The following is a 15,567-nucleotide window of genomic DNA, read 5'->3' on the forward strand; positions in this document are numbered from 1 at the left end:
AGTGCACTATATGCTATGTAAAACATCAATAGACAGCACCTATGTCACACTTCAGGGACCCAAATCTCCTCTTGCTTATGCTAGTTTTCATTCCCCTGGGGGTGTGAGCAGCCATGACTCCTGTTACAGGACCATGTTGCTTGGGGATTTTTCATTCTTCCTACATGGGTAAGATCCCCATGAGTGGGTATTTGTCTGCTTCTCCAAACAAACATTGGGGGTCTAAATAAGGGTATTCTCTGTTCTGAGTGAGATGGAGATAAGACAAACTCCTGTTGTGATGTAGAGGCCACCCATGTCCACAAGAGCCCAGACCCGGGGTTCCTTCTCTAAATGCATCTCCTATTTGCCTCTCAATTTCCTATATACCAAACATATAATGGAGCCCCCTTACCTATTTCTTCCAATAGCTAATGCTGTTACACCCCATGCTTTCCTCAATAGCACATCAGTGTTTTGTTGCGTAGTTGGACCCTGATTTTTCAGAAGTGACTTGTGGTTGTAAGTATTCATCCTGAGGCACATTTCAAAAGTCTCTAGCTTTTTAGGTGGCCCGTACTTTCTAAAACTCAAGCTCTTGTCAAGTGTCTCCAGTTGGGTAACCAAGCTCACTGGTCACATGAAAATCTTGGCCTTTAGACACCCAAGAGCTGAGAAGTGGGATTATTCTTCCCCCTCCACCCCCCCCAAAGAAAAACTACCCTCCCCTTTTTATATTTGGTGTTGTGTATTGCCCCCTGCTTTACCCCTCAGCTACCAAACTACATCTGGTTTTACTTGCTTTATGTGCTGGTCTTATGAACCAACATTTTCAAACAGAAGTGTAGTATGAGTTAAGCTCACGTTATCTTTCTCTAAAAAGCACTAACTTTTGAACTTTGCTGTTAAGAATGTGCCATTTATTGCAAAATGGTTATCTGTAGACAGGTTAAAACTACCGTTTGTGAACAGTAGGGAGCTGGAACTCCTAGATGTAACCAACTGAGTTGGTTACAGACTACAGATTGTCCCATGCTAAGTAGAATTCAATTTACCACTGGTTGAAGGTTGTTGCTACTACCTGTTCAAGCATGTGTGAAGTGAATTTGAGGGGGTCTTGGTCCAGATCCTATGAAGCAAGGCTTATGCAACACAAAACCCACTCTTCTCCCAGAGCATTAATTATTCCTCTTCTTAGTAGTCCTAGAAGAGAGGCCAAGGCATGAAGGTGGTCATCAGGCAAGAACTTTCCTTTTAATCCTGTATGGCATATGTCTAGCCCACAGACAATCCTCATTAGTAAAGCCACATCTGGGAAAGCTTGGGCAGTGGTTTTGTGTTCCACCTGTTCTGTGGTTAATGATAGCTCCATATAATGCTCTACTAAAAGATGAGAGAAAGTAGATTCTAGAATGAGAGGCCCTTGACTGACCAGTGCTGTTTCTAAGATCTGCATACTCTATTTATGAAATGCAAGCCAAAGCTGCTCTAATAGTACCCCTGTGCCTTTTTTTTGTCATTTGTTTGTATGTTTTTCTTAAAGCCCTAGGTCCTGGTGTTGGGTGGCCTATGAAAGCTAATACTGAGTTCTGCTATGAGTTCAGGGGGGGCCTGGACTAGATGACCCCTCAAGGTCCCTTCCACTCCTAATGATTAAAGAGTATGTCCTTGGCTTGAAATAATAATCCCCAACACCTCACATCTCAGTCTTTCATGCTTGTGAAGAAGAGCTTGAAACACTGAAGAGCTCAACCCTTTTTTTTTTTTTTTTTTTTTTTTTTTTTTTTTGGTAAATCACATCTGTATTTTTGTTTGAAAGGTGGGGTGGGTAATGCTGCCTGTGTCTAAGGGTTCAGTGGCCTATAGTAGCATGGTTACAGCTCGTACCTGTTCTCCTATGAAGCAGGGACTGATGACAAAGGGCCCTCTGACTGAACAGCTGGCTATGGGCATTGCTTAATTACTACCTTCAGAAAGAGTGGGGGGGCAGAGGTGGAAGTGGTTAATTTCTCTTATAAAGACGCCCTGGACGCAGCCTGGCACCATTGAAACTACGTTTCCCATCAGCCCCATGGGCCTGCCAAACTAGAACGGCATCACGTGATAACTGTTAGCGATGGAGAGGCTACATCCGGGTCCTACTCTTCCTTCCCCTCCCTCCCCCAGTAACGACCACAACAAGCAGATAGGAGGAAGCGCTAAGGTCTGGCGGACACCCGCCCTTGCTGGTTACAGAAGCACCGCCCTGCGGCGAGCTGATTGGGCAGCTGTTGTAAAAACGGCCGTCTTATTGGTCAGTGCGAGTGAGGAGGGAGGGGATGTCACAAACGATAGGTAGGCGCGGCGGCGGCGGCTCAGGGAGCGAGCGACGGACGGCGCAGGCGGAGGGGGTGGTTCCCCCTCCCTGTCTGTCCCCTTCTCCCGGTGGCGGCACCTCCATGAGGGCGCCCAGGGCCGGCGGCGGGTTCCCGTGAGGAGCGGTGGGCGGGGCCTGACGCTCGTCTCGCGCGCGGGCCCGGCGGCTGAGGCAGGTGAGACCCTGCCCCCCTCCCCCCGGGTCCCCGCCGCATGGCTGCCCCGCCCCGGGGCCGCTCTCTGGCGGGGCGGGGCGCTCCCTGCCGGGCGGCCTGGACCCTGCGTGGCGCCCTACCCCGGCAGCGATCGCTCTCTCCTTTGTTTGCAGGCGCCTCTCGCTGCCCGGCCCGGCCCGGCCCGCGGGGCCCCGCAGTCCCCACGGAGCCGGGCGGCGCGGGGCCCAGGAGACGATCTGCCCGGCGCCCATCAAGGCAGGATCTCGCCCTGCTGCCAGGAGCCTGCTTGGGGTTCCGCGTGCGTGGAGCGAGCACCGCCCTCCTCAGCTGGGGCAGGGGTCAACACTGGCACCCGGGAGATTGGCGCTTCCTAGGCACGTGCTAGGTACACCTCTTGGAGGGGCTGTGACCCCGTCCCTCTCCTGGAGCTAGAGCTTTATCTCCGGTGCTGCTGCTGCTAAATTAACAGCGTTTGTCACACGTCTTTCTCACCGCTTGGCGGTCTGCATTGTGGGGTTAACCACCGTTTGATTTAATGATTCCTTGTGTTTAAAAGTCAACAGCGAGCGATTTGTTTGTCAAAAAGCGCATCCTGCCGTTGCTAAAACTGCCCTTGTGTTCTCCGTAGGTTCAGCGTTTGAAACATGAACAGCAAAACGCGTTACCAGTTTTCAAAGCTGGAACACAGTTGTCTGCGACGTTTCCAAACTAATCTTTACACAAGGAATTTGTAAATCATTTGTAATGGCCAACAAGAAAGAACCTCCTTTCTTCAATGATGATAACGTGGGACCGTTTCATTACAAACTTCCTTTTTATGAAACTATGGAGCTCTTCATTGAGACACTTACAGGAACGTGCTTTGAGCTGCGAGTGGCTCCCTTTGAAACAGTGATTTCTGTGAAAGCTAAAATTCAAAGGTTGGAAGGTACTGTTTCTCTTCTTTATAAAGCCAGCACATTGTATATCATTTTAAAGAAAAAATCAACTTGCAAATGACCCTTAATTATAATTGTGCTGAAGATCAAGCTAGGGAATTAATGTAATTGGGTGATGCTGTCCATCCATAAACTAGTTTGTAGCTAATGGTTTAGTAATCTCTGCTTTAAAGAGACTTCTGACATTTTTTGTAATTTATTCCTCCTTGTTTTTGTACATCCTGCTAAGGTATTATAAGGGCACAGTTTTATCACTAGTAAAACTTTTAACAATTCCTCCTTTTTTGGAGATAGTATTCATTGTGTCAGAGGATTATCTTAGACGCAACTGTTTGGTTCACATATTTGTCTTGCCTGTAGTTCACTGACTGTTTCTAGATATAGTCAGGAGTTGGACTCTGCTTTTTTTTAAAGTGACAAAGTTGCTGCATGTGTTGAAGTTTTAAAACACCTTTTATACTGATCTTATTCTACAGTATGTAAAAACTTTATTCAGTGAATGGGGACTTATTGTTAACTATTAGATCTAAAGCATCATGTGAAGTATGGCCTCACTCCCAGGAGGCCTAACTCTAAGGGTTAAATCTCCCTCCGGGAAACTTTGCGCTGGTGCAACTAAATCAGTGTCTTTGCACCGTGTAACTACTAACGTAGACTGTGCAGCAATGGTATACAGAAGAATTTGCACCAGTACCAAAGTCAGCTGTGCTGCTGTAAGCCCCCTTTTGTGCCAGTGCAGCATGTCTACATTAAGAGTTTTTACCAGTGTAACTACACCAATGTTGCTATACAGATGTGAATTTCCTTCATGTAGGTAGGGCCTTAATTAGACTTCATAAATTCTTTAACATCTTTTGGAGGCTGTGGGGATATGGGTTGCATGATTAGTGGAGGGAGAGGTTCTTATGTTGTTTTTTTTTTTCCCGCCTCCTCATCCTGGCTGAGTATGGTGGTGGAGAGTAAATATGTGTGGCAGAATGCTAGCCATATCAAGTGAGTTAAAGGATTTGGGGGACAGGAGTCAGTTGCTTTAATGCACAGGAGCAGGAGAGCTGCTCCAAAAAGAAGAGGAAAAGGGGAGGCTAGCGAATAGGCATATTATGCTAGGCATATCTAACTTGTGGGAAGATCACAATGAGAATTTGATTATCACTAAGGGTTGTGTTATAATTACAAATAGTACCACTTACTAGAACTTTATGATTTATGAGTTGCATTTCTCAAGAGTGGTAAAGTGCTTGACATTCCTGAATAATGGGTCTGATTGTACAGGCTTTAAATGTACTTTAAATGTACTGTATTTTGTGGAATGTACTGATAAATACATTCCACAAAAATGTGGAAGACACAGAAGTCCACCAGTGCTCATCTCTGAAAATCACTTGTATGGTTTGGTGTTCCATAGTGTGGCTAAAAGACCCCAAGATCTTCCCCAATGTGCTGTGTAGGGACAGATAGGCAATTTTTCCTGACTTGCAGTTGATCAGCTTGTACATGTAAATAGAATGCCATGGTGAAACATCCCATCTTACACTGTAAATGTAAGTTACAGGCAAGTAATTACCCCATACTATTGTGTAGGTCAGGATCTCTGAGAAGGAAATACAGAATCTGGGATTTCTGTGAGGGGAATACAGAATGATGTTAACAGTTCCCTTACAAGATCTGCACTCAACAATGGTCAGCTATAACAAATGCTGCTAGCAAAATTAAAAACTAGCAAAGAAAATTGTTCTTTTGTCTGTTGCTGTATTATCAAGAAACACCAGTGCATTGTCTACATTGTAACCAGGCCTGAAAACAGACAGATGGGTACCAAGTAAATATGAATATTTCAAATACTGCCAAAGCCACTTTCCTACTCCCTATTTCATAGTCTGACCTTCTTGGGCAGGTTTAGGGACGTGGAAATAGTTGATGTCTGCTTTAAGAAAGCTGGATATCTCACCAAGAACATCCCCAACACCTCTCTGCTGATTTTACCATGTATGAACAGCACAGGTAAACTTAGATAACAGGTAAGAGCCCAGAGTTCCTCTAGCACATCTAAACCCTCATTGTGTGTGTAACTGCTTGAAGCTCAACCAGAGCTGATGTGGTGGTCATGCCTTTCAGCCGCAGATCTGTTCCCGTGCATACAGTCTGTCCCATGAAAGTCACAGCAAACTTATGTGCAAAGATTCAAACTTGTCCTAGCAAAACACACTTGATTATCTTCAAGGCGTTGGCAACCTGGATTCTTGGTTCACCCAGAACAGTTCCATTGAATGAGACTTTAGAGATGCTGTAGTGAAAGAGAGAGCCTCATTTGTCTCTGATAGCAATGGCATAAGATTTTAAATGCTGTCCTTGTCAGTCGTCCTCAGAATAGGACTACTTTCAGCAGCAACCTCCACTGCATCAGTTTCACTTCCTGCAGGAATTGTATATTAAGGTAGCATGCTAGGGTATGTAAATGGCATATTGATTGATCGTGAATGTGATAATCACTCTGTAGATGTAGATCAAGACTAACGCAAGCAAAATGATCATAAAGTGGTAAGATTTTGGACTGCAGTACAATGAAATCGTAAATATGAATTCTTTTACTAAAAACACACTGAGGAGACTGGAATAATTGGTTCTCTTTTCCATTGCTGTTGGACTGAGAGTGATTCCTACCCAACTCTCTAATGGCCCCGCAAGTGAACCTTTTTCATTTGTGAAGTCACCCCTCAGCCCATAGTTGTCTTTCATTAAGGCAGAATATAGAACAATTTTTCCTATTTTTAGTTGCCAGGATTTGAGATCATGATTCTTTTTTTTTGTTTCTACCTTTTATGAATATTCTTTTTAGAAATATGTTTCCTCCAGTTCTCTTCATAATCTGTATCACAAGTACATTACATGTAAACAGCATCAGTCCTATTCCTTACCACTTAATCATAAGCAACTGGTAGTTACTTTTACAGCAACCTATTGCGATGTCACAGAATTGATTTCAGTTGAAAAGCAAGCAGTGGGAGTGGATTGAACTCTGCAGCTTACTCTGGTTTCTTGCAGAGGCATGCTGCACTAGTGCAATTGGTGGTACTGCCTACGCTGGGGTTTATATCAGCTGTAGAAAGTAGTTCTGGCTGCTGGAATCTTGACTGCGCCTCTTGCTGTAAGAGGGTTTAAAACTGACTTGCATTTTTTGGAAAAATTTCTCCAGGGTAGATAGGGTCAACATCTTCAGTCAGGAACAGTAAACGTTAAAAAGTCAATTAATATCCTACAATGACTATCTGCTGGAAGAAGTCCTACCTGGGGGAGGGTTTCGCAAATATATGATTGACCTTCAGGTGAATATTTGGGGTGATAAAATGCAAGGTGGAATTAAAAAAGGGAACAGACTATTTAGTTACAATACTAAATACAAACTTGTTCCCTGATCCGCATGTTGTTTGGTGGTGGAGATGTTTCTGGCATGTTAAAGCAGGTACACTAAGGATACCTGGAAGATGTAGTGAGACAGAATGGGATTGAACTTCAGGGGCTGTGTCTGACAGGCTGGCTCCAAAAGGGGAGAAAATGATAGTGTTCCCTATAGAAATGTAAATTATGCTCTCTTCTTTCGAGGGCAGAGAGGTGGGGAGAGGACCTGGATTGCTCCCCTGACTCTTGCAGAGCAGGTTGTCGCTTGGAATGACAGTAGATGTTTGGAGAGAGAAAAGACCTGAATTTGCTATCGCCCCTTCCCCTGAGCTCCAGTTGGCCAGCTGAGCTGATGCAACCTTGAGACATAGCTGAGCCCTACTTGCTCGGTACTGATTAGAACTGCCCAGTAGCAGGGCCACATGCTTCATAGGATGAGGGGGCTCTGTGTGATCCTCATGATCACTGCTAGTTTTATATTCTGAGTCTGTATGCAGATTTGTCTCCTCATAGAAGATAAACTACAATCCTGCAAAAGGACACCTTGTATATGAACCTACAGAAACGGATACTACTTTATTTGCATTTTAAATGTAGGATTGATAGGAAACAGCATAAAAGTGAGTATCTGTGCTTCTGTTATTGGAGACAGTATAATTTTCTTTTCAGCATCCTCCACCAAAAAAAGTACTGTCACCGTAAGAAGAATGAAGAAACATATCTGACTCCCTAGGATTAAGTTAGATCATTTGTTGCAAAAGAACATTTTGTAACAAATGATCTGTTAGTTTATCAAAGTAATTGGAAACCCATGACAAATTCAGACAATAAACACTGTGTAACCAGAACTGTTAAGTTGAAAACCATTTTACTACAGAAGACTCACTGGTTTTTGCCAACTTTCTTTTGCGTTTGCTTTTGCTCATGCTGCAGATTTTAAATATGACCAATTATTAAATAGCTAGCTGAAGAAAAGGCATTTGTTGCTGTATCGTGCAAAGGTTTCTCCTTCATATGTGACTTTGTCAGATTTCAAATGTACACAGCACGACTGTCATTTCATGCCTTTTTTCTGGCTGAAGTAAAGATATGTTGGTAGCTTCTAATGTTGAAGGGATAAAAGCGACCCCTCTCATAACCTGATGGGGACATTTCCTGTAGCTGATAATTTATTTTTAAAAAATTGACAGTTGCTCCAAAATGTGAGCGCTGCTTCAGAACTATGCAGTGGGCCCTGTAGCAACAGTGAACATACCAACTGGCTCTTCTGTGCCCTGTTCATACTCTGTTGTGTTCTCAGCTCTTGCTAGGTGTGTTGACTGCAGTGCTATGATTTTGAGAGCTTGATTCTAGTTTCATATGTGCATCAAACATAATTGTTGACTAAATTCCAATTTGAGGGCCAGAGTCTTTCCTCAGATATACTTGAGCAACCTCCCTGTGCAAGGGTTGTAAATCTATGGGCCAAATTCTTCCCTCACAGTTTATCTTGGTGATGCAGAAACCAGTCAAGTCAGCTTGACTTTCAGTTTGCTGGGTGAGTTTACAGGGGTGGCAGCTAGGGAAAAAAACATCTTGTTGATATCCAGAGTAATTGAGATGATATATGGAACCCTTTCTGTCATTTTATCACTTTTTTTTTTGAAGTGTATAACTGCTCGTGGAAGTGTGACATCTCTGCTCAGTCCAGTTTTACTAGTATTTGCGTCGTTCCCTGATCTGTCGTTACTGTTCCAAACCATTCTGCTGTATCATAATATTTTGCATCTTATATTTTTCAAAATACTAGGCAGATCTTACGAGGCATTTGATTAATGTTTATAACCATTCTTCCAGCTCTTAAACAATGTAGTGTTAAAATTACACACACCTGGGCAAGATCACTTTAAAAATGAAGTTATGGAAGTTGTATCTTGCTGCAGTTTACCACAGACATTGTGCAGTGTTTCATAATGAGATCTGTGGAGGTGGTGAGTTTGGGGTCCTGTGGTGTCATAACTGGATATCATACATATTTGATGCCAGTTGTTTCCTCAGTCACTTACTGTGTCTTTCAGTTGACCTAGTTTACTCTAGGTTATCAAGCAAATATTACAAATAACTCATATTGTATTACTCATATTCTATACCCTCACTTTTGAGTATTAGAATACACAAGTAAATAGAATATTGAGCATACAGACATTAGAATTACCAGGAGTAATTTGGTGCATTTAGTATCTGTTGTTCTACTGATGCTGCATAGAAATGGCTCTTACGAACTGTAAAATATTTGAGGCTTTTATCACCATCAAAGCAAAATTGCTCTTCACTGTTAAATGCAGGAGTTGTATTTTTCTGTTATCCTTCATACTAAGTATTCAAAGGTCGATAGAAACTTCCTGACGGTCTGCTTCAAATATTTGCAATGTTAGGATTAAGCAATTAAGAACAAACGTTATGTGAGCGACAACATAATATAAATTTTTTTGTTTGGTGATATTTTTGTAGGCCAAAAATATATAGCAAGGAAAAGATCTTATTTTTCACCAATTGCCTGTACCTGGCAAATGTGCTACTTTTTGTCAGCTTATGAACATTGTGCTTCTATCTGTTTTAAATTGCAAAATACCCTATTATATACAAGAGAGCTAATCATTAGAAAGTTCATGTTACTAGTCACTTCTCAGCCATCCAGATCTACAAAGATTGGGGACGCTTATGTACGGTAACCCTCCATTATTCCTCTTTATGGTCATAATGAGTCTGACACACATCTGCCTTCATTGATGAACACGCACACTCATCATGTTCCCATGGCTGAAACTGAGGGCTGAATTTGACTATTAAGCAGGATGAATTAAAATCATCAATTGAAAAAATCATTTTCACTCATTTACGTGCTGCTAGTTCTTTATTTCCCATTCTGTAGTCTTAAATTGCTAAAATTGAATGTTTTATAGCTTCCTACTCGCAAGCAGAATTTCAAATTTTACTATTTTTTCCTATTAAAAAGTTTCATACTTAAAATGTTGCTGTATGCTGACAAAGACCAAGTCCATCGCCTGATTAACAGCCCGACCATTATAAACTGAGACACCAAATTGATAAGCAAATAGACCATGCTGTATTGGTAATCAGTATCACCTTCCTATACAGTTCATTGAACTGCCTCAAGTGAAGAAAGCTGAAATATTTCACCAACCCATATATAGTCTTCCGTCCGGATTTACAGTTTGAAGTCCATGACCCTTGTGTTTCTATGTTTTTGAAAATCCCACTCATAGGCCCGTTTTTGCTACCTTTTGGTCTATGTGCAAAAAAGTCACAATAACTGTAATGTCTTGAAGGTCTAAGTAACATTACATTGTTAGCACAAAACAGAATTGAATAAGAGATTTTATGCCATAGAGAATATTTTATTAAATACAATTTTAGCCCCTGATCCTGCAAACACTCATGTACGCGCTTAACTTTTAGTGGTCCCAGTGAAGTCGGTCGGACTGACTATGTGACTTAAATTAGTAAGTACCTGCTTAAGTGTTTGCAGAATAAGGATCTTAACTTTCAGTGTTTTGTGGTTTGCTTATAGCAGTTCTGTAAAATTAAAAAAGACTCTCCCAGTAGTAGCATTTAAAAAGTGTTTATAATTTATAATGAACTTAAATTATAGTCTAAAGTTGCAGTATCACGTATTTTCAAACAGAGCCTCATCCTGATGATCCTGCCAAGGAGTAATTACATCTCTCTTTTTACTCTGTCAGCTGTATGCAAAAACAGCATCCTCTTCCGTATTTCTTCTGTCACAGCACAACTCAATTTTCATTATTTCAGATGATGAAGGGAAGTGTACATACTACATGTAATTTTAGTGTTTGGCTAGGAAGAACCATTTAGAGAAACATCATGAATTCTTATCTGAATGTATTCATGGAGCCAAGTAACCCTTTCTCAGTATGTTAATTGTCCTGTGGAGGAATCTTACTAGTGCCAGGAGGAGCGCAAACCATAAAATGGATATAATTTTTTACGTTTCCACCTTACTAGGCCACTAGGAAAGGAATATGTATAGGAGCAACACAGATGCAAAAGCTAAGGATTCTCCAATGCTGGGTTTTTGGAGGTATTTGCGTGCATTAGAGAGTACTAGTATTTTGCGTGCAGTGCCATGACCCTTGTGCCTCAGCATGAAGGTTAGTGTTGACACTTCTCCTGCAGGCAGGCAATATGTGGTTTCCATATACGCCACTACCCCAATATAACATGACCTGATATAACACGAATTCGGATATAACACGGTAAAGCAGTGCTCCAGGGGGACGGGGCTGTGTGCTCAAGCAAATCAAAGCAAGTTTGATATAACACGGTTTCACCTATAACGCAATAAGATTTTTTTGGCTCCCAGGGACAGCGTTATAGTGGGGGTAGAAGTTTAGTTTCTTCTACTTAAAATATTTGTAGAATGTTTTTAATGAAAGTCTTAAAAAAATATGTACTGTACTTTTGTGTGGGTCATTTGGACAGAATTGCTTCCATTTGACACTTCGTTAATTTTCAAAGACCCAGCAGCCCGACATGCTAAGTGTGATTTTGTGCCTTTGGCTAGCTACCTCTCAGTCTTAAATAACTTGCTGATTACAAATATTTTTCCTTTCAAACTTGTGTCTGGTTGTGAGTCGACCCAAGAAATCAAGACTGGAAACTGTCACCTTTTAGGAAGGTATAAAGGGTCATTACTGAACTCTGCACTGTTTGCTTTAAATGAGTGTCAAGCCATAAGTGAGTTGTCCAGACACATGGAGGGAAAACAAAGTTAGCCAGCAAGTGAAACATATGACTTCCTGTGATTTCCAGTGCAAAACACAGACCTCATGTACACTGTTGCTTCTCAGCACTTCAACCATGTTTCCTTTTAATAATGCGCTGTCATGTCAAATATTGTCCTAAAATCTTGGTGTGGTTTAATAACAAGCTTTACCAGACATAAGACTAGTAAAGTGTTTCTGTAATTTAAAAAACAGACCTGAGAGTGTTTGCAGTGCAAATTTTGCACAGTCGTGGATCCTGCACCGGAATCTGAAACTTCAGATTTAGCAGACACAAAAGTAAAAACACTATAAACTGGTGAAGCCTGGTCTAACTAGGGCTGCCATGGGTGGGCAATCTTTATCTAAAACACTGAAATGTAGCCATTGGCCATTATCTAAGGTAAGGGATGATCTGACAGACAAGTTTTTGTATCCCCAACTGGTCAGAGCCAGAAGCCTTTTTCTAACTTGCTGCCAAGGCTCAAAGACCTTGTCTACACTGGTGGCCGCATGAAGGATATGTGCTGCTACACACAGCAGTGAAGGGAAGGCTGTGTCCACACTGTGGCATGTTGCTATACAAGGCAGTGATAGGCTCTGGCAGGCAGGAGGCAGTTGAGAAAGGCTCGAGCAGCAGGGACCCCACTGCTTTTTCCTGCCACTGGAGTCTTTCGCTGTGGTGGAGAAAGGTTCTGGTGGCAAGGAGGTAGCAGGATACTACACTGCTAAAAGTGAAGATGGGGGAGGCACTGTGCTTGGGTGTGTAGAAAGCCATGTAGTGTGTATACCCTAGGGTTCTGGCATGTCTGTACTCACCTAAGCAGTACCTCACTGGCTACTCAGCTAACAAGGGTGTAAGCAGCAGGGCATTCAGTGTCTGTACGCTGCACACTGCCTTAAGTATAGATCTACCCAAAGTGTGTGCACAAGATTCAGGGGGTAGGAACTGGATGACTGAAATATGACAGAAGCAGTGTTGAGGAGCAGAATTAGGGAAGCCCTTGAGTAAGGCCACATTTGCTCTAGCTTAAGCCATGCTAGTATGGGTGTGCCCTCCTGAGTTGCAATACACCTCAGCTTACAGTGTAGACAAATCCTAACTCCGGGTGGTAGCTCTTTAGTCTAAGTTATAGCCCTTGCAATGTATTTAAATGCATGCCTAATGTCTGGCAAGTGGTGTGGCTGGAAAACTCACACAGTTTTTAGCCTCTCTGAAGAAGATTCTACAGTGATGTTATATTAATTGACTGACTTTTAATGTTGTCTTTTTGAAGGTATTCCTGTCTCTCAGCAGCACTTAATTTGGAATAATGTGGAACTGGAGGATAACTATTGCTTGAATGATTACAAGTGAGTATAAGATAAAACTAAAACCAGCTGTTCCAAATATAACTCTTACTATTGGAAACTGAGAGTACTACAAAACTTTTTTCCTTTTTTTCTTGACTATTCACAGCATTTCAGAAGGTTGCACTTTGAAGCTGGTACTGGCTATGCGAGGTGGGCCTATTAACACTAGAAGAGGTAGGTACAAGTTTATTTGTGTCGGTTTCATGTGAAGAATCAAGACAGTTTAATAATGACACTTACACAAATGCTCATGACTGTAGACCATTGTATTTTAGTCAAGCTTTTTGGCTGAATGGACTTTGATTGTAAAGGAATTGGAAGATTTTTGAGGAATATGTAAGGGTGTGTTCACCCATCTTTCATTTGTCATATTTTGTGTTTTTAAGAGTAGCCTAAAGGAAACTCTTGATGTGAAGTTGGATTAGACTTTGAAAAGTGAATACTGCAATAAAACTGTTGACTTGGCTGCCTCACATATCCTGAACTGCATGTCTTACAGGATAAATTTAATGATACAATAAAGTATTAATCTATAAATTTAACTGGAAACGTTGGCATAGTTAATATGTACACATTATGGTGGGATTTCCAAAGGAGACTTATGGAATTGGATGCCCACTGAAATCCCCAGATTTCTAACTAACATTGAAAAATCTCCACCAACATGGCTAAGTTACCATTCTGTTAGAATGTATAAATTCTGCATGTCCTAATTGTGTAATGTGAAATGTGAAAATATATTATGCGTTGGTAAAGAGACACATCTTAAAAATCATGCTTGCCTAAAATTGTATCTTCTGGTGTTGTTTGTAAAACTCAGATTATTATTAGCAAAGTTATTAGACGATCATTACTTTTACATTTTTTCATTTAGCACACTTGTGTATAGTCTGTCGAACTTGGGGACGTGGGTGCTACATGTTACGAACTCACTTTATAAAACTGGCTATATTTCAAGTCAATATGCCTTTTGAAAAAAATAAAATAAAAAGGGAAAGAGAAGAATCAGGAATCCAGAGCAATTTGGAGTGTAGACGTATTGAATCAAAGGCTCCCATAACATGTCATTGTGCTTTGAGATTTGATTGTTTCTATTATCTTCATTGCTTACTTTAGTGGCAGTTCTTCCTCAGCCTGACATAAATTAACCCTTTGTTTTATTATCCACTTTTCAGGCTGAGTTACATTAACACAGAAGTCTAGAGGAGTCGTCCTAATAAGGTGCATCATTGGCTAATAATCTGAAGTTCTGTAGTGCATCCCTAGTCATGAAGGAAAGAGTAGGGCAGTAATTTTGGCAACCCATGGCCTTGCCAGCTTCTGCATTTCACATGACCCAACACATCATCTGTTTGCATGTAAACTAGTCTTAATTTTTAATAGTCTAGCGAAAAGGGAAGCAAAAAGGAGGGTATAAAGTTTAATTGCTGAGAATGGGGTTTGAGGAGGGCAGTAAAGTGGAGCTACTGACTTCAAATAGTTTCATGAATGGACTGCACTTTGAATGCTGATGAAAATACATGCACAGGACTGCCTCTATACTGATTCTTAACTAGAAATGCGATACTGATTCAGGGGTTGGCACCACCATGTTGACAGAATTACTGAACATAGTGACGGACGTGAGGAAGGGAGTTTTATGTAGTTGTCATCCAAATTTTTGAAAATTTTACCATGGACCTCAAAATTTTTACCACGGACACGTTGCTGACCCCTGGACTGATCTGTTTTTGCTTTTAATTGTCAAATTTTTTGAACCTAACATAGTTGGACAATGCAGTTTTTAGGTGACTCTCATCCAAAGAGATGACAGCTGGGTTTTAAGGTTGAGAAATGGTTCATGCTCACAAAGCATATGTAGAAGGACACCTAGGTCTTTTTGCAAACGCCCCCTTCAGCAATATTCTGAAATAGCTTGGAGGTCGAAGAGCAGTGTAGTTTGAGCATGAGAATTAGCGCACCAAACATTCTCTTATGACTTCAGAATCTCTGCAGCTCTTAAACTGTAGTAGTGGTTACCCAAGCATGTCATCCTGTCGCACATTTTGCTTATTACTACATACAGATGGGGCCGCAGCCTAGCCTGGGATAGGTAAAGCATTGTTATGTGATAAAACCCACAGAGGCATGAAAGCTGAAAGTGAGGAAATCCCTTTGCTATTTTCACTTGTAAAGCACACTGTGGAAGAGAACTCTACACATCTTGTAGGGGATTCACATCTAATCAGACTTAAATGAGTTCAACTTTCAAAGCAATTTAAAAATAATCTGCCTGACACTTAGAGCTTTCATGTAATGAAACCTCAATTGCAATGTCACTGTAAGTACAATCTACTATACATAACTGTAAAAATGCCTTGTTTTACAAAACTCTGCTCTAGTCTTTTCACTGAGTGCTTGTAGGTTGTTATTTTCATAGGAGAATTACATTAGTCTTTATTTCTAAAGGTTCTCCTTGCTCTAATCATATTTTCTCTAATTTAGAGTAATCAAATCTAACCTCACTCTTCCTCATTTTAGAATGGTAAAATTAATCAAGGTTTAAAATCCCAAAGTGGGTCTGATTTCATTGGTCTTTGTATCTCC

At 41.3% G+C, this 15,567-nt stretch overlaps 1 protein-coding gene across 6 annotated transcripts in view; it reads left to right on the plus strand.

Annotated features, from left to right (window-relative positions):
• Positions 1 to 2,302: 2,302 nt before the first annotated feature.
• ZFAND4 (zinc finger AN1-type containing 4) overlaps positions 2,303 to 15,567 on the plus strand; it is a 41,848-nt gene continuing 28,583 nt past the window's right edge. Inside the window, exons 1-5 of one of the 6 annotated variants that reach the window (XM_075072974.1) lie at positions 2,303 to 2,510; positions 2,663 to 2,884; positions 3,139 to 3,438; positions 12,906 to 12,981; positions 13,088 to 13,155. In XM_075072974.1, coding sequence (XP_074929075.1) covers positions 3,255 to 3,438; positions 12,906 to 12,981; positions 13,088 to 13,155 — 328 coding nt within the window. In that variant the 5' untranslated portion in view covers positions 2,303 to 2,510; positions 2,663 to 2,884; positions 3,139 to 3,254. Of the gene's footprint in view, positions 2,511 to 2,579; positions 2,896 to 3,138; positions 3,439 to 5,343; positions 5,450 to 12,905; positions 12,982 to 13,087; positions 13,156 to 15,567 lie in introns of those variants that run through there. The other 5 variants (XM_075072972.1, XM_032797387.2, XM_075072973.1 and 2 more) reach the window with 5 other exon arrangements.

This window comes from Chelonoidis abingdonii, chromosome 16 (assembly GCF_003597395.2).
Source record: "Chelonoidis abingdonii isolate Lonesome George chromosome 16, CheloAbing_2.0, whole genome shotgun sequence".
NCBI lineage: Eukaryota > Metazoa > Chordata > Testudines > Testudinidae > Chelonoidis > Chelonoidis abingdonii.